This window comes from Ascidia mentula, chromosome 2 (genome assembly GCF_947561715.1).
Source record: "Ascidia mentula chromosome 2, kaAscMent1.1, whole genome shotgun sequence".
Classification (NCBI taxonomy): Eukaryota; Metazoa; Chordata; class Ascidiacea; order Phlebobranchia; family Ascidiidae; genus Ascidia; species Ascidia mentula.
This window is the reverse complement of record NC_138567.1, coordinates 3,838,438-3,858,648: the sequence shown is the minus strand read 5'-3', so window position 1 is coordinate 3,858,648 and position 20,211 is coordinate 3,838,438. Positions and strand designations below refer to the sequence as shown.

At 37.5% G+C, this 20,211-nt stretch overlaps 1 protein-coding gene across 1 annotated transcript; it reads left to right on the top strand.

Annotated features, from left to right (window-relative positions):
* The first annotated feature begins 413 nt into the window (after positions 1–413).
* Positions 414–7,206, top strand: LOC145889919 (solute carrier organic anion transporter family member 4A1-like). The gene is made up of 14 exons (XM_082980969.1): positions 414–505; positions 1,275–1,406; positions 2,318–2,599; positions 2,730–2,845; positions 2,971–3,064; positions 3,115–3,203; positions 3,489–3,612; positions 3,818–3,981; positions 4,404–4,565; positions 4,956–5,134; positions 5,404–5,568; positions 6,345–6,398; positions 6,637–6,807; positions 7,102–7,206. The coding sequence occupies exons 1-14, from the start codon at positions 414–416 to the stop codon at positions 7,204–7,206; spliced, it is 1,929 nt and encodes a 642-aa protein (XP_082837095.1).
* The last annotated feature ends 13,005 nt before the right edge of the window (positions 7,207–20,211 follow it).

Sequence of the window (20,211 nt, the reverse complement as noted above, 5' to 3'; positions counted from 1 at the left end):
CCCCGTTTCTCCTGTGATCATAGCAAGTCGTGCAGGTGAAAAAGGCTTTGTGACATGCGAGAACCGCGATACAAACCCACAGAAGCTTGTTCGATTAACGACAGTTATTGCTAGGTACGTAGGTGAAGGCTAGCTAACAGTACGCTATTAGAGTGTAGCTTTTGTGAGTAACAAATAATCTGATTTAAAATAAAGCCGTTATTGTAGATGTAGAATAGTTTAGGAGCAAAAAACTTTTACTCTGTTTACCGGAAGTTTTTCGTTTTGTTTTTATATTTAGGGTAAAACCTTTTAGATGTGCAGCAAAACTCTCCAAAAATTTATGACAATTTGTACTGATCTGGGGATGTAAATCTAAACTACATTGCAAAGATCTGTGTTTCTACCAGGCTGCTCAACTGTAGCGATATATCATGACACCCCCGCCTACTATAGAAACCCCAAAGGAAGATGCCATTGGTTGTGGAATACAATATAACTACGGACTGTGTGGGACACCGAAGAGGTTGGATGCATTTTAGCATTTATTTAACAAAACAATTTCTACATACTACATAAAAAACAACATATATGAGTATAATGGTCTTGTTGTAAAAAATTTGTACTCAGCGCACTCGACATATTCGATAATATAATCGAATTCAAATTCTTCGCGTTGCAAACATTTTCGTGCTGACAATATGATAGGCTTAAACGCTTGACCGAGCAAGGAACCCCACTACACGAAAGTTTGATTAAAAATTTACCACGATTACAATCGTCTAATCAATAATTATAGAAATATGGGAGGTGTTAATGCGCGCCTTTTTTCTCAACCATTAAATTAACCTCTTGAGAGATCAAGCGTTTGCGTCAGAGTATGGTTTTTTTAACTGCTACAAACAACTGCGAAAGCTTTGTTTATTTTATAACTAAACAATTGATATCATCGCAATCTTACCGACACGAAAATTGTCGTCCCTGTTTCCTTAATGGCTGTCAAAACGGTTTCCTTAATGGCTGTCAAAAATCCAACGCAGTTTCAAATTAAATGTTGTACACGGTGTGCGGACAAGCACCATTGCTTAATGGAAGTGTTGTTCAACCATGGGCGAAAAAACGATTAGGTGGTCGCCTTTGGACGCACGAATATGAAAGGTGCGCATTTAAGAAAACCGATTCATTGAATGTAAAAACAACGGTACTTCCAATCATGGGGCGTTTGCTTTTAATTTGTTGCATGATAAGAATCTTGTGGATGTAACCGCGTATTTTCTAAAGTCTATTCCGTTCAGACGCAACTTTAAGCGACTTCAAAGATTCGCCACCTCAAGATGGGCTTTGGCCTTTATTTCGGCGGTTGGGTTTCTCCAGGGTTTTGTCATTAGCGGATTAGTGAATGTTGTCATAACAACATTAGAAAAGAGGTAAGAGCTGTTCGGAAATAAATGGAATAAATAATGACGCAAGATGTGAAACTTGCTTGTGTCAAGAGTTGCGTATAGTATATATGTCATATGAATTTGACGGATCACCAATTTACATTGACTGGTGGCTGACCAAGTCTGTTGCAACATCGTGTATATAATAATAATTTTAATTTATTAACGTCGTGTTTAGCAATGACAACATAATGACTTTTCATCCTGTCCAACACACAGATACATATTACGTCGTTCTGCAAGCAATGGAATAAATACGACTAGATTTTATAATTGCCATATAAAAACGTGACTGGCACGGCGTTTTGTGTAATCTGAATCAATGCTTGCGGCAAAAAATGTGAAGAAGAACAAATGCGGAAGGGCATTTTATTTTAACAGCTTGTGTCCTAATGTTGCAAATAGAAGACACTGTTGTGCAAATGACAAGTGTTCGAATGAACGATATGCAATGCTTGTTGTTTAAATGTGGTGTTCCGTATGATGACAAGAGAAAACGTGCAAAGGCACCACCAATTGTGCTTGCTGCAGTGTATAGAGAAATGGACTTTTCTATAGGCAAACTATGGACATTAGGCCGGTAAATATTAAACAACGGTTGGGATACCCTTGAGAGGGAAAAATTGTGCGGGTGCGTGGACTATTTTCCCAGACATCGCACGAGATGGTAAGGGGAAATACCTTAGGGTCCAATTTCATATAGGCCCTGTTCGGCGATGCCAACTGCCTAGTTGAGGTCATTGAATAACTGTTCTTATTCTCACCGGACCTCGGTGTAGAAGTTCGACTTGTCCCAAATTCCATAGTTTGCCGACTCACTGCCATAATCACAACTATCCACGTTATTACATCGTCACGTCGCCACATCATCACATCATCACGTGTTTATTTTTTAGGTTTAACTTGAAAAGTAGAGAGACCGGTTTTATCGTGAGTTCCTACAATTTCGCGTCTCTCCTGGCAATTCCTTTTGTGACGTATCTCGGAGGTAAAGGACACAAACCGCTCTGGATAGGATGGGGAATTATTGTCATGGGTCTTGGTTGCTTCGTCTTCTCTCTACCTCATTTCACAACCCCTGTTTATGACGTCAGCAGTTTGAACGAGTCGCTTCTGCTGTGTGTGGAGCAGAACAGAACTTCTGTTGGTGTTGAAGAAAACGGCCTGCAATATTTCGTGTAAGTTTAAACCTGACGTAATTAATAAAAGGTGACCATTACTTTATAACTGTCGGTCATCTTTAACTTGAAGAGCCTTGGAGTTTGTCTCCTCGTTTCACTGCTTTTATATTTCTGATGCCTTTTGCAGGTTTGTTTTCATACTCGGCCAAGTTTTAAACGGAATCGGGACCTCGTCACTCTATACGTTGGGAATGACGTATCTTGACGAAAACGTTTCGCAAAAGTCTTCATCTTTGTATCACGGTAACTGTATTTCTATTCAAGTGTTGCATGCATTCCTAAAGCAATTAGGATGGTAAATAATACAACTGGTTTACTTTGTTGCCCTTTGCATATTTTTCACCAGTCAACATTCCAACCGTTTTCAGGTTGTTATTACGCTGTAGCAACAGCTTTTGGCCCAGCAGGAGGTTATATATTGGGCGGTTTTACTCTGCAGCTATTCACTGAAATTGGAGTACAGTAAGTAAAATATGTTGTGTTTTACCCAAGTTAAAGAAAAACATTTTTAGAGTTCCAATAAACGACCAAAGTCCAACATGGGTCGGAGCTTGGTGGTTGGGGTTCATCATATGCGGAGTACTGCTTGTCACATTGGCCGGTAATCTTCTATTTTAAATATCATAATTACACTAACAAGCAGTTTATTAAACACTAAAAAAGTTGGTCGCTTGTTATGAAAGGTGTTTGGCATCAGATAGCAAAACTGCAAATAAAACTTAGGACCGTTTTATATTGACTACGTTGTACATGTGGTTTCCATTAAGCTCCAATATAAAGAACGTTGTCTACGCATGTAATACTATGCACTATATTACTTTCCTACCTGCGTATTTTTTGTACCTTGGGCATTTCTTGATCACTGTAGAGTTTCATTTTGTTCCAGTTCCCATTCTATTGCTACCACGAGAGCTTCCAGGCACAGAAAGTATGCGTATTAATAGGGAAACGCAAATGTACACAAGTAGGGAAACAGACGACAACTGCAATGCTGGAAAGAAGTCTAAAAGGTGTGATTTGTCAACTTTTAATCTTAGCATAAAACGATAAATTCCCAGGTATTATTTAAAAGTTGTTGTTTTCTCAAAGATTATTTTTTTATAAACTTTTAAGATACAGGGGTGTGAAACATTTTCTTCCTGGAAATAGCGAAATACATTACACTAAATCAACACGAAAGTGTAACAAAGTGTTATTTTTCTTTGGGGACAAAAGTTTCTTGGAGAGTTTGGCGGTGCTTCTTCGAAATCCCCCTTTTATCCTTACGGCTGTGGCAAACGCGTTGGACCTTGGCGTGATATCTGGTTTCTCTGCATTCACGCCAAAGTTTCTGGAATCAATGTACGGACTGACACCGACACAAGCATCTGTGTGTTTAGGTAGGAACATACGTGTAATCGTTGTAGTTGATTTTATATATTTGATTTAGTCCTTTTAACTGACGTTAAACTGAAATGAATTGATAAATTTATGTGCGGCTTGCAGTTTCCTATCTGGCGGTTTGATTCAATCAAAGTACAAGTCTCCTTGTTTTGATGGTCAGCGCTGAGAAACTTTTGCATGATCCTTGGTGCCACATACAAGTTAAATAATTTTAATGAATGGTGCTGGTTTCTTGAATACTTGCACTATGATTAAGAAAGTTTCAGCGAAACTTTTTGAGGTAGTCATATCAAAATAAACACTGTTACAAAACTCTTCGACCTTGCTGATTACGTAAGAAACTTATGCACTGAGATTTGTTTCACAGTTACAAAAACATATCCTGCAACGAAAATTAAATACTTCGGTTCTGTTTTAGGCTCTGTTGTCATCGTTGCCGGAGCTATTGGAATGATTCTCGGAGGCGGCATCGTGTCAAAGGCTGAACTAAAAGTGCCGGGAATGTTAAGGTTCTGTCTATTGAACACAATTGTTGCGTTGGCTTGTGGATTCATATTTTTTCTCAGATGCCCAAACCAAGGTAAGGATCCATTGTTGACAAAGGTAGACGTATGCATTTTATAATTGGAATTTAATCGCAGAAGGATATAGGGTTTGTAAAGCATACTTTTAGACTTAAAACTGTAAAACGAGGATCCATTGTTGACAAAGGTAGACGTATGCATTTTATAATTGGAATTTAATCGCAGAAGGATATAGGGTTTGTAAAGCATACTTTTAGACTTAAAACTGTAAAACGAGGATCCATTGTTGACAAAGGTAGACGTATGTATTTTATAATTGGAATTTAATCGCAGAAGGATGTAGGGTTTGTAAAGCATACTTTTAGACTTAAAACTGTAAAACGAGCGCTATATACATAAAGAATTTTGGTAATATGGCTACTCAATCATCGTTATTTTTAAACAAGAGTTTGCTGGAGCAACTGTACCTTACGCAAACAGCACCGCGATATCTTCGTCCAACTTTTCTTCGATATGCAACAGCGGATGCCTGTGCAGTACTGACGAGTACAGACCAGTGTGCGGAAGCGATAACGTGACGTACTTTTCGTCATGCTTCGCTGGCTGCAGCGACTACGTCAGTGAGGTGTGGACGTAATGTCGTTTGTCCGGTAAAAGTTACCGACATATCATTACTGATAAATTACTTGGCATTTATTAACTACAAGCTATTCCGTATTACCAAAAATCCAAAGTATGGCCAGCTTCAACGAATGTAGTGCTTCTAATAACCATTTTTTACATATATGGTGAAAATTTTCCATTTTTTTTAAAACCTTAATCGAAATAAAATGCCCTTTGCAAACTTGCCAAAAAAACGGAATAAAGAGTATATTTGTTAATGCATCTTTGCAGACAAATTTTTCCGAATGTTCGTGTATTGTTGGACACTCTGGGCAAGTGGGAACGGCCAGGATGGGAAAATGTTCCAACAACAAATGTAAAAATATGGCACCTTTTTTGGTCGTTTTCTTTCTTTTGGTTGCTTCAACGATGATGTGTTGGACGCCAAACTTGCAGGTAACGACTGTTTAGAAACTATTGATATTTGTGATCACATCTGACCTTAAGTTAGTTACGAAGAATTGCAGAATCTGCACCTTAGATCAGTGCTTCCCAACCTTTTTCAGTTCGCGACCCACTTTTAATGCAAGTTTTGTTGTGCGACCCACAATGAGATATGACCAAACGAATGAAAAATATTTTAATAAGAAAAGAAACAATGTATACACATGCAATTTTCGTGATCTAATAAAAAACTGTAACATTTAGAAATAATTCGCGACCCACTTGAACTAGCTTCGTGACCCACCAATGGGTCGCCACCCACTGGTTGGGAAGCACTGATGATGAACAACTGAAATGAGAGTTGCGCGTCACAATATTTTTTTTACTGATCGATTAAAGACACACTTTTGTCTTTCTGGTAAAGTGAAGCCCTCAAATAGAGCGGGATGTGCCTAGCACTGCTCCCGATGTAACAGAATACGCGAAACAGCGTAATGTTTCTCGCCTGCAATTTCCAACTATTGGCCTGTCAAATTTGGCACGAGTCCCTTGTGTTGTTCCCACCACGTGTGTACTGTTTGTCATTCTTTATTATGTTTCGCTAGACTTGACCTGGTTTAAATTATCCTAAATAACGAACAAAAGCGTGTACTGTATAATAATCAATTGTAATTTTAAACTTTTACCATCATCGAACTTCTGTGTGCAGTAAGTTAAAAGTTTTCCGAAACAAACAAGTCTGAGAGCGACTTTAAAGTGTTTTGCGTCATATCATGTGCCATTTTTAGATCATTGTTCGGATTGTCCCATTCGACTTGCGGTCTCTAGCGGTCGGAGTGCAGGTATGTTGTGCTGCTAATACTTTCACAGAACAAAAATTTTCTGTGTAGTCGCTTGGATCATTCGAAATTCCACACTATGCACTGTTTTTTTAACATCAATTTTAAACTGCAATCCATACATCTTAACGTACTACGTACTAAGCTCCGAAGTAATCCGTAGAGCTATAGCATAAATAGTTTTTTTGCTGCTTTCGAAGCGTGCAAAGGTTAACACTTGCAAACGTTTCAAATCTTCCAGTGGATACTAAACCGTGCAATAGGGGGAATCCCCATTCCCATAATTGTCGGTCAAGTGTTGGATCTGGCTTGTTCGGTGTGGAGGACGGAAGGAGAGGAAGGATCCTCCTGCAGGATGTACTTCAACGATAAGATGGCGTTTTACCTGTTTCTGGTCATCCTCTTTCACAAGGTAACTTAATTTGGAGCTAAAGTTTTTTTCTAGTTAACAATCACATGCAGTCGTGTTATTACTTTTGGGACTGAGAATTAAGCTTGCTCACTGAGATACGCATATAGTTTGGCTTAGGTCATTTCAGTTTCTCAAGTCTAACTCTATCTGAGTCTGGTCTTGCATTACTATTGCTTTTGCTGACCTGCCAAACTCAAACTGGCGTCTGGCCTCGTAATACCGCATATATTTCTGTAAATGATCACGATCACTAGTTACAAAAAATGAGTTTATTTTAATTTATTCGATCCACAGGTGTGCGGGGCTGCTTGCTACTCAATCAGTCTTTTTTTGTACAAGTCTCCAAAAGCAGACAAAGACACAGGTGCACAACCAACTACAGAAGGAACGACTACTTGATCACTGAAATTGGGCCGAAGAAGAATTGAGTTAAAATTCAAGTTCGGATAAGAACGGGACATGCAAACGTCAAATTATGAATACATTGGAAGCCGGTTTCGATTGGACCGAGAGATTGCGTGAGACATTTGATGCTGTGGCAGCTTTTCGGGTTACACAAGTTCAAACGATGTTTTGTTTTCTATTCACTTAGAATTTTTAGTGTACCTATACTTAACGAACTGTCATAACGTGTCACACTGATTGATATGCAACGCACTGAAGTTTTTTTTAAGTGAACACTTTTAACACGTTTCTTTCACTACGTATATGGCATTACAGCAATTTATGAAGCTTCAATCATTCCGAGCAAATCTTACCCAGAAAGTTAGCGAAACCAAAATACTTTGATCAAAACCAACATGCTACAAGTACAGTCAAGTACGGTTTGTACAAACGTGTTACGTACTAAAAGCCGCCATAGCAAGAGTCAATTTCTCTGTGTGAATAAAAATACAATCTACCCATCGCATTACAAACAATAAAATATAACTTTTACATTAAATCCTAAAAATATTCTGTCGTCAAGAAAAGCATACGTGGCAGAAAATACCGGTACACTTACCGGTACTGGTTGAAACAAGATGTATTCGGCGGAGGTAACATAAATTTAATCAAACGCTGGATAGGAAAGTAAAATAGTGAACAACAAAAAATATCACATTCAACCAACCACAATATTTAGCCAACGCATTTGTAGATCATATTTATTACGTGTCAATTCCGAGAAGCAATTGGGATCATGCCTTGCAACTATACAGTAGTTAACACAATATACTAAACTAATCTTGTAGGGTGTAAGGTAAAGGGTTGAACTAAAAAATAAAACCCTACTGGGAACTCATATTGGCCACCTTACTGGTAGATGGTTTTATGTTTGGGCCAAAAAAATTCTATTGAAAAATGTGTATGCTAGAACAGTAATACGGGAAGGCTCAACAAGCCAATAATTCAGTTAAACGACGTTTGCTTCACTATCGACACAAGCAAGAACTTGTAGGTCCAATGCCAAGGTGCATCACGTGGACAACCTGAAACTTAAAGTCCTTTGTAAGAAGAAATGCAAACATTTCCGTTTATTTTCTATAAAATTACGAAAGAAACTCCACTTCATCAATATACTTCTTAGTGCGTCTACAAGGGTTGCCAAATATTGCATTGAATGATCCCAATTGACTTGATTTTTTCATATGAGTTTTCGGTGCTGCAAATCGTATTTTCCTTTGACTGTTGACTGCTACGATTGGAGCAATATCTAAAAACTATTAACGACACAAAAATTCAGATAACAACTCAACACTTGTTTTAACAAAGGTTAAGCTTTTAAGGCTACGCAGTAATCGTTTTTTTCTCTGTACTCATCAGGAAATCTTGAGAAATATTTTCCTATTTTTTTCAGTAAAAAGTTGACCATAACATGGCATAATAATGCAGGGCACTGTTTTTCGTTCACTGTGTAGGGTTCTTTCCTTCCATATAAAGCAGATTCCACCTCAATAACCTCATCCTCTGAACAGTCAAGCGTTCTTTCACTGCCTTGACAAACTGTTTGTAACAAAATCTTTACGTACATTTGTAACATTAGTACATAAACAATAATGATAGGAACATGTGTTTTTTTAATCATATTGCCAAATTTCCTTATGCATTGAAGTAGAAATATATTATTTTACAATACTTTAGATGTTTTAAATATGTTATGGTATAACAAAGCAACTCGAGGGTTAATTCGCTCACTGATGCAGTCATGTTTGTTTCCATTTTGCCAACAGGTGTAATTCGTTCCTCTGACAACTAGAACAATTACAAAGAAAACATCAACTTATGACTGGAGCACTGCATGTATACACATGCCTATACCGTTTTTGAAACTATCGATTGTATAATCTCAAGTAACAAGTGCAGAATTTGCAGACAGCCGTGATCGGCAAACTGTAACAGTTGTTTTCTTGTCACTAAGCGATATTTTGTTTTATCAGTTTTCGCCGACAACTAGAAACATGAAAAAAGCGAGGAAAACAACGTCCGTTGAATGCCGTATAGTTTTATGCCAATAAATTGAGGAATCAATCGCAATTGCAAGTAGAAGGTTTGTGCGTGCAAGAAGTGCCGTCGGACATATTGTTTAATATTCCTGCATTTGTTATCGATCCTCAGCCATACTGTAACAAAACACTGCTGCCTGTTTTTTGCTATGTAACGCAACCGAGATCAACCTGTACACAAATAATTTACACACGAGCATAGAGAGGTCAAAAAGACAACAAAAAGCAATTGTCAAAAGAAAACCTGTTTCCGTTTATTTGTCAAAAATTGCGAAAGAAACCTCACATATACATAATCAAGTCAAAAAAAGTCACTCGGCAAAGATAAACCAAGCGCAGTATGAACAACTGCGATACAAATGAAATTAAAGCAACTAAATTTATTACATACACAGTCACAAAAGTAAATAAAAACAAATCTGGTAAAATAGCAAGTGAAAACTATTACCAAAGCACTGTAGCATGGCTTCTTACATTGAATCACACTTTTGCATAAATTACTTATTTACAATTTTTTTAATTAAGATCAAATAAACTAAATTCCATTATTCAGTGATTTGCACTTTAAGTGGCCTGAACACTAGTCGTGTACGAGAGCTACACTCAACAAGAACCCATTGGTTAGATAAGATTTGTGGCTTGGATATCCTGGGTTCAAATCCAGGTGTGGTAAAAAAAGTATAAACAAGGGACGGGATAAAAAAATCACATTCGTTTTATGAAACAAATATTTGGAAAAAGTGAAGTGTTTGGACACATCATCAAGATACTTATGCTGTTATTAATATGACGTTGCAAATGGGGATTATTGAGCGGTTTATGTTTTCTGTCTGTTGAGGATACAATAATAGAAAAATTACAGGTTTCTTTGGACGCAATAATGTGGTTATTCTAGTGGCTGCTGAACTGAATGCTGGAAAAAGTTGTTCCAACTACTTCTCTTACTTCCACCGACATAACGCAATATACGAGAAATATAAAGAATCCTTGCAACCCATTCACTGCCAAGTTGGTGTACATGAAAAACACGTTGCTTTCAGTCGAACCAATACCTGTAAAGCAAAACGTTGGTTTTAAATAGTCTCAGTTCAAAAATTCGGAATTCGTTTGTGTTAAAAGCTTTGAAAATGATCATTTTTTTTGAAAATGATCCAAAATTTAGTAATTACCTACGAAAATTCCAATCACTAAAGGAATTCCTGTGACTGGGATCAACAGAAGCATCATCTTTGCCACGTGAGCCACCTCTGGTAGCATCATACGCTTCAGGACCTCGGCGTTTGACATTCGATGCGCAGGTCGTGGTTTCCTGCACCTTAGACGGAGACTGAAGACAGCCACGTGGATCAAGACCAACAAGTTGACGCCGGCACAGAAGCAAATCGGACCAATCACCGTCCAGTAGAAGAGATGTGACTGATGGTTGAGGAAGCAGCGACGTGTGTACCCGTACGTTGACGTTTGGAAGCCTGCTTGGTAGACAACACTCGGTGTGAGGTAAGGAGGCAAAAATATGAAACCTAGGAGAGCTGTGACAGCCACAATGATAACGGGAATTCCCCAACCGACCACCAATCTTCCCACGTTGATATGAAAACTTTTGATGGCGGAAAATTGAAGGGCCTTGGTTGACGTTTTCATAGCAAGTGTGATACCTTCCACCAACATCCAGAACACTGTGAAATTGGGTTATTATTGTACATTGTGGAAATAGTGTGGAGGAAATTAACTCTATGCAAAATTGAAAACTACATTTAATATATGTACTGATAAATTACAAAAGAGTCCTATGTGTGAATTTATTCTACTGCTTGGTCTAACGGTATTAACTGTTCAAACGAGGTAATCAGTCACATGAAGACAGTTTACGTCATAAATTCACCTGAAGCCAGCAGGAAGTAATGCAAGCATACAGCCAGCACCTCACACAGCTGTGGGTTTAACACTGCGGCTTCGTGAGTCAGATTAAATGCATGGAAGAGAAGAAGGGCGAGCGCCAGGTTGATTTGGATAAAAGTGCGGTCGTTGAAAACTTTCTTGCGGACTTTGAAGATCGTAATGATGGTAATGATGAGAAAGAAGGACGATATTCCTCCAGTGATGTACGACATTATCTGTAAAATGCATGTAAAAAATCTATAGAATTTCACGTGATGGTTTACAATGCAGAATCCATTTTGATGTTTAAATTATCCGTGCTTGCACATGATAAGAATATCGGAGCGAAAACCACCCTTAATACAAACAACCTTTCCAAATTAATCTTCAGTTGAACATTCGGAACTGTTTACCGAAATGTGTTTGTGTCAATTTAAAATTTTCTGACCTTAACATGTGGTGGTAGGTAAACAGCATCAACAGCGAGGAGGATGCTGAAGATTGTTGTATGATTACACGAACACGTCAACCTCGAATCGTTTAATGTCGCTGTTTTCTGGCAACCTTCGTTTGAAAAGCTCTGAGTATCAAAATTGATAAAAGCACAAATCCACTCGAACTTGTGAAACGAAACTTGGCTGTCGTTTGATTTTTCATTAAACTTAGGCATAATCTCTGATTGAAAACTCAGGTTGCTCGGGAATGCCATGGAGAAGTTTACTCCAGCCTGTGTTACAAGTCCTGTGTCCAAGTCGCTTACTGTGATGGCGAGCAACGGAAGATCATTGAGGGCGAAGACTTCTGTGAAATTTGCGGTCGTTATAAGAGATGATTCGTTGATAAAAATTTTCTTTTCTTCCAAGCTTACATTTAGTAGAGTTAATGCGATGGCAAAGTCGGTTTGGTTAAAGAGTTTGTGTAGTTTTACTTCTACGGAATCGAATCGGAGGAACGGTTTTGCGTTTCCAGCCAACACTTCTGCAACTCGAAAAGCCTTAGCCATAGTTGATTCTGACTCGTAGGAAGAATTGGTTTGCTTGAAATCTCGGAGTACGTCTAGATGTTTGTCCTCTAGTTTTACCAGTTGTTTTCTCTTTCGACATGATGTATCTATGGGAAAAAGACGTAGCACAAAAACAATGAAATGTTTGTCACAATAAAACCTTCAAAAATTTGAAATTCTAAAACTGCAAAGTGTTAATAATTTAAAAAAACGCAAAGTGTTTCCAACAATAAATTTGTGTACGCCTTAGCTCGGGTTTCAGTACTGGGAAATGTTGCCATTAAAGCGAATTAATGTTTTTGCTCTGCCGCACATTTGCTTTTACTAGGTAAAGGCGGCTTCTAGTTTTTTTCTGATAAATGTATTGATTGCGCAACATTTACTGTCTTGATTTGTTACCTTCGCATGGTTTGCATTTGAACTTCACATCTATATACTTCAGAATGCCTCTACAAGGGTTGCCAAATATCGTACTGAATGCTCCCAGTTTGCATGATGACTTGTGTTCACAAATTGACTTGATTTTATCATATGAGTGTTCGGCGCTGCAATTCGTATCTTCCATGGACTGTCGGCACCTTCTTTCCGAGCAATATCTACAAATGAAAGGGTTTTTGTATTCTTTGTGACACTGAAATTTAGGTGCCAAATTCATCTTTTATTAACAACATCTACGTTATTAAGACTGTGTGTTTACATTGCTGTGTAAATTGGTTTTTGACTGGCACTGTTCCGCACCCCATAGGCTATGTTGATGCATTTTATCACTTTGCAGTATTATTTAAATACTTTCCATTATTTTCCTGAAAAGATCCCCCCACGATTAAAAAGAACGAATCTGCACCGGGTCTAAATGCCGGAAAATGTTTTACGTACTCTATGTGGGGTTGTTTCCTTCCATAGAAAGCAGATTCCACCTCCATGACCTCATTCTCTGAACAGTCAAGCGTTCTTTTACTGCCTTGACAAACTGTTTGCAACAAAGCCTTTATGTAAACTTTGTAACATTAGTGCGTAAACAATAATGTTAGAAACATTTTTTATTGTTAATCATATTGCCAAATTGCCTTATGCATTGAAACAGAAATATTTTATTTGGAATACGTTAGATAAATAATTGTTTTAAATCTGTTTTGTCATGCAAAGCAACTCGAGGGGTCATTTCACTAACTGATGCAGTGATGTTTGTTTCTGTTTTGCCAACAGGTGTCACTCGTGTCGCCGATAACTAGAAACAATGGCAAAGAAAACAAAAATATTTTGAGTAGAATGCAATATATTTTGATTTTGAAAGTATGAAGGGACTTAAAGTCAGTTATTGTACTAAAAACTAATTATATCATCTCAAGTAAAAACGTCAGAGGTTGCAGAAAGTCGTGATGAACAAACTAAATTATGTGGAATTTTTTTTAATCACAAATTTTTGTGTTTTGTACTAAACTTACCTGTATTTCCAGCGCAAGTATAATTAACTTCGATATATTTATCTGTTCCTTCACAAGGATCGGCAGGAAGAAAGTTTTTTTCCGACAGAGTACATTGTGTTCTGTTGTCACAAAGAGTTTTTAGTTTTTCCTCCGATACTGTTTGTTCGCAGTTTGTGTCTTCATAAGTTACTGTTGAATCACAAACCCTGAAATAGAACCAGAGAAAATACATTAGTGCTCCCAGCTACAGACAATTATACAAATTATTGCGAGGTAAATACTGTTCGATGTTTATCATTTGGTTTTGTTGAAACAACGTTATTGCAGGAATCACAATTAAACAGGCATTGTTGCTTGAACTAACAAAATCAAATTTATCTGAATAACTTACATTACACTTACTCTGAGGATGGACGTTTCCGTCCGTAGAAACCAGAATTTATTTTGATTCTGGTATCATTGAGACAGGTTATCTCTAGAAACGAGTGTTTACAAACTAAAAACACCAAAATTTTATTGTAAGAATTGCATTGCCAACCATACATAAATTACATTACCATGACACAAATGGTCACAATCTCGTTCTTCGCATTGTTGGTTTGTGTCTGCATACACTGCAACAAAAATATTGCAAGCGTTACTTTTAGTGATTATTTGAATGTTAAATAGAACAAGAATTCCTATATATTTTTTCCGCTAATATAAGTTTATGCATACTGCAGTATATTTATTGAGACAAAAACGTTTTCTTGCAGTCCAAGCTATTACAAACGTTTTTACAGTTTATTAGTCCTTGAACATGAACTGCGTTGAATCCTAAGATCGAACTTATTGGGTTTGAAAAAGCAAAGTTTTGCACACATTTTGTGTTGAATGATTCGCATCATCGTAATCTCACCTTGAACCAAACTTGCAAGGATAATGACACATGTTATTGTGACAAGTAGCTTCATATGTTAGTTTTGCATCAGCGGAGGCAACAAATCTACTTCAACCTAAAAGTTTCCTTGCAAGTGATGACAAAGATAAAAATACTGACTGAACCTTCCTGCATTGGTTAACGATCCTTAGCCTTACTGCAGCAAAGCACTGTTGCCTATTTTTTACCTATTTCCAAATGCTTTACACAATAGCATATCGAGTGCAACAACACGAAAACACGCTGGCGTCAATTTTTGGAGCAATCATACCGAGAATTAACATTACCTATGCAAACCATGTTATCTGGTACTGGCGCTATATTTCGTTTGAGTGAGAGCATCGATTCTGCTAGGGATGCAAGCAAATTTAACAACAAAACCCTAGTACGTTTTAATCGCAAATTCCACTTAAATCATGGATCTCCACACATACTTGAAGATACACTACGTTGTTGAATATACTGTGTATGTTTTGGTATATGTAACAGGCTAACTACGTATGTAGTTGGTCGCAACATTGCTTGTATAAATGGAAATAAACAAACAAACTTTACATTAAAAATGATGGAAAATTGTGCTTGAAAAAGTAAAAGCATTTATAGTTGTTGCAACCAATTACCTTCCAGCGACACTGCGCCTGCGATCCTATGCAAGACAGTGAATTTTTATAGGATATTCACAAATAAGTGTCTTCCTCGATAACCCTGTTGTTTTATCGATACTCGTGTTAATTGGATTGTGCTTAAAAATCGTTTAAGTTTACTGGATTTGTATCATTAATGACCAGCAGTATCTTTTTAGCGAAATCTCCACGTCCTTGGTTTGTTGAAAAGGTTTATCTTCTGCCAGTTCATTTTCGCGTTTGAGCTACTGCTGTAAGTAGCCTACATTATTTTAAAATATGTTATGAAGATAAAAAAACAAATCAAAACACTATTTCCTGTTTTTTTGCCATGTAACGCAACCGTGATCAACTTGTGACGTCAAAGTTTGGAATAATCCTACCGAGAATAAACACCACCCATGGAAACAAAACATGTTATCAGGTACTGCCTTCGTTGGTAGATGATATTCGTGCTGTTTAAACCGATTGTGCTTGGGATGCAGGGGAATTTAACACCTGTGTTAATCAATAACAAATATTCTGTCTTCAGGATTTTAATCACAAAAACAAATAATAATCTTAAAAAGACTAACAACAAACCCCTTACAACTGTTATAAAAAAGATTTTAGCAGACGTTACGATTATTACTGCATCATTAGCATCGCTACCCATTAATACCAGTCATTACTCTATCCGTTATTGCAGAACTGGTGCCGTTTTGATCTATAATGTCATGCAAGTAACGGTAGGAATCCATCTATTTTCATCTATAGATGTACTTAGAAGTACTTGATAAAGAAGTCACGAAACGCCATGACGTCGACATTCCAAGCACCATCACTACAAAAAAACGAACTATTGTCATGACAACATCGTGTGTGCAAAATCTCCGTTCAAATCTGCCTATAATCCTGATCCAATAAAACTAAAATCACGACGCAAATATGAAAACATCCGAACTTTTATTGTTATGATTAATTTTTAAACTTATAGGCACGAAACCAAAGAGCATCACGTGAGCAACTTGCTACATCAAGTAATTTGTCAAAAGAAAACCTGTCTCCGTTTATTTGTCAAAAATTTCGAAAGAAACTTCTCATATGCAAATCAAGTCAAAAATTCACACGGCAAAGATAAACCAAGCGCAGTATGAACAACTGCGATACAAATGAAATTAAGGCGATTGAATTTATTACATACTGTAAATAACTCTAAGGGTCTCAGAGATATTTAACAGTGTCTCGATGGCTTGAGCGCGAATTGAGTCTCTTCGATTGTTAAATCTGCTTCTGCCTCGTTCTCACCAGCAAACCGCTGATTCCAAATAAACAGTTTATTATCAGGCTATGGGAACAAATCCCAAGCCGGCGAATAGCTTGTAGAGTCTCAGTAATATTAGCAGTGTAACAGTAATACGATAGAATCAAGTAGAATCAAATAGAATCAAATAGAATGAATTAGGGTGGATTAGAATTAGAATGAATTTACCGGTCTAACCTGGGCTTTTTAACGCTCTCCAGTATGAGAGCTGATTGGTCAATAATGTCACGTGATATCATGAGGCGCTTGAAGTAATATAATACAAGAACATAGGTGTGATGTGACATAAGCATAGGAGAACATTTTATGTGGTAAACAGGATGTTGAATGAATCACTTTACTCGAGAATATTCGATGGCTCAATGATTTGGGTCACATTGTGGGATTATGCAAGCGCTGGCCTCTGTGACGTATGTTACACACGCAAAACATTACGCAATACAAACACTGGTTTCTGTGACGTATGTTACAATACACAGGCACAAAAATAAATAAAAAACAAATCTGGTAAAATAGGAAGTGAAAATTTAGCATGGCTTTTTACATTGAATCACACTTTTGCATAAATCACTTATTTTTCAATGACTTATGTAGTAAAATTTTACAATTATCAAAGATAAACTAAACTAAATTCCATTATTCAGTGATTTACACTTTAAGTGGTTTGAACACTACTCGTGTACGAGAGCTACAAGAGCCAGTAGTTGCATAAGATTCGTGGCCAGGATATCCCGTGTTCAAATCCCGGTGTGGTAAACAAGTGTATAAGCAAGGTATGGGTTTCAAAAGACATTCGTTTTCTGAAAGCTGATAAACATACAATATTTGGAAAAGGTAAAGTGTTTGGACACATCATCAAGATACTTGTGCTGTTATTAATATGACTTTGCAAATAGGAATTATTAAGCGGTTTCTGTTTTCTGTCTGTTGAGGATACAGCAAATGAAAAATCAAAGAGTTTCCTTTGTAAGTTTCAATGAAGTGTTTCTTTTAGTTGATGCTGAATTGAATGCTGGAAAAAGTTGTTCCAACTGCTTCTCTTACTTCCACCGACATAACGCAATATACGAGAAATATAAAGAATCCTTGCAACCCATTCACTGCCAAGTTGGTGTACATGAAAATCACATTGCTTTCAGTCGAACCAATACCTGTAAAGCAAAATGTTGGTTTTAAATAGTCTCAGTTCAAAAATTCGGAATTCGTTTGTGTTAAAAGCTTATGAAAATTGAAAATGATCCAAAATTTGATAGTTACCTACGAAAATTCCAATCACTAAAGGAATTCCTGTGACTGGGATCAACAGAAGCAACATCTTTGCCACGTGAGCCACCTCTGGTAGCATCATACGCTTCAGAACCTCAGCGTTTGACATTCGATGCGCAGGTCGTGGTTTCCTGCACCTTAGACGGAGACTGAAGACAGCCACGTGGATCAAGACCAACAAGTTGACTGCGGCACAGAAGCAAATCGGACCAATCACCGTCCAGTAGAAGAGATGTGATTGATGGTTGAGGAAGCAGCGACGTGTGTACTCGTATTTTGGCGTTTGAAAGCCTGCTTGGTAGACAACACTCGGTGTGAGGTAAGGAGGCAAAAATATGAAACCTAGGAGAGCTGTGACGGCCACGATGATAACGGGAATTCCCCAACCGACCACCAATCTTCCTACGTTGATTTGAAAACTCTTGATGGCGGAAAATTGAAGGGCCTTGCTTGATGTTTTCATAGCAAGTGTCAGGCCTTCCACCAACATCCAGAACACTGTCAAAATGGGTTGTTATTGAACATTATAGAAATTGTGTATAAGCTGCAGACAGATGGCTACTGTTTCGACCTAAAAGGTGTCTGCAGCTTATACACAATTCATATTATTGGCTCCACTTTGCTTATTGTAGAAATTATGTGGAGGAAAATAAGTCCATGCTAAATTGAACAATGCATTTAATATATGTACTGATAAATTACAAAAGAATCCTAAGTATATTTGAATCAACTTCTTGGTCTAACGCTATAGACTGTTCAGACGAGAAAGACAGCATACGTTTACGTCATAATTTCACCTGAAGACAGCAGGAAGTAATGCAAGCATACAGCCAGCACCTCACACAGCTGTGGGTTTAACACTGCGGCTTCGTGAGTCAGATTAAATGCATGGAAGAGAAGAAGGGCGAGCGCCAGGTTGATTTGGATAAAAGTGCGGTCGTTGAAAACTTTCTTGCGGACTTTGAAGATCGTAATGATGGTGATGATGAGGAAGAAGGACGATATTCCTCCAGTGATGTACGACATTATCTGTAAAATGCATGTAAAAAATCTATAGAAGTTTTCGTGATGGTTTACAATGTAGAATCCATTTTGATGGATTTTGCATTGTACTTGCACATGATAAGAATATCGTAGCGAAAATATCCTTAATACGCACAACCTTTCCAAATTAACTTTCAGTTGAACATTCGGAACTGTTTACCGAAATGTGTTTGTGACAATTTAAATTTTCCTGACCTTAACATGCGGTGGGAGGTAAACAGCATCAACAGCGAGGAGGATGCTGAAGATTGTTGTATGATTACACGAACACGTCAACCTCGAATCGTTTAATGTCGCTGTTTTCTGGCAACCTTCGTTTGAAAAGCTCTGAGTTTCAAAATCGATAAAAGTACAAATCCACTCGAACTTGTGAAACGAAACTTGGCTGTCGTTTGATTTTTCATTAAACTTAGGCATCATCTCTGATTGAAAACTCAGGTTGCTCGGGAATGCCATGGAGAAGTTTACTCCAGCCTGTGTGACAAGTCCTGTGTCCAAGTCACTTACTGTGATGGCGAGCAACGGAAGATCATTGAGGGCGAAGACGTCGGTGAAATTTGCGGTCGTTATAAGGGATGATTCGTTCTTAAAAATTTCCTTTTCTTCCAAGCTTACATTTAGTAGAGTTAATGCGATGGCAAAGTCGGTTTGGTTAAAGAGTTTGTGTAGTTTTACTTCCACGGAATCGAATCGGAGGAACGGTTTTGCGTTTCCAGCCAACACTTCTTCAACTCGAAAAGCCTTAGCCATAGTTGATTCTGACTCGTAGAAAGAATTGGTTTCCTTGAAATCTCGGAGTACGTCTAGGTTTTTGTCCTCTAATTGTACCAGTTGTTTTTTCTTTCGGCATGATGGATCTATGGGAAAAAGACGTAGCACAAAAACAACAAAACGTTTGTCATCATTAACCCCTCAACAACAGCAGAATTTTAAATCTTAAAACTGCAAAGTCAAAACATTTAAGAAAAAACTGAAGATGTTTCAAACAACAAACTTGTGTACGCCTAAGCTCGGGTTTCAGTACTGGGAAATGTTGCTATTAATAACGAAAGCATGTTTATGCTTTGCAGGATATCTGTTTTTACTTGGTGCAGGCGGATTCTAATTTTAGTCTGATAAATGTGTTAATTGCGCAACATTTGCTTTCTTGGTTTGTTACCTTCGCATGGTTTGCATTTGAACTTCACATCAATATACTTATGAGTGTGTTTACAAGGGTTGCCAAATATTCTATTGAATGCTCTCAGTTTGCATGATGACCTGTGATGACAAAATGACTTGATTTTTTTAAATGAGTGATTCGCGTTGCAATTCATATTTTCCTTTGATCGCTGGCACTTCCTTTCGGAGCAATATCTACAAAAAGAAAGAGTTTTTGTGTTGTTTGTGACGCTAAAATGTAGGTGCCAACTAAACCATTAATTAACAACATCTAAGTCATTAAGTCTGTGTTTACAT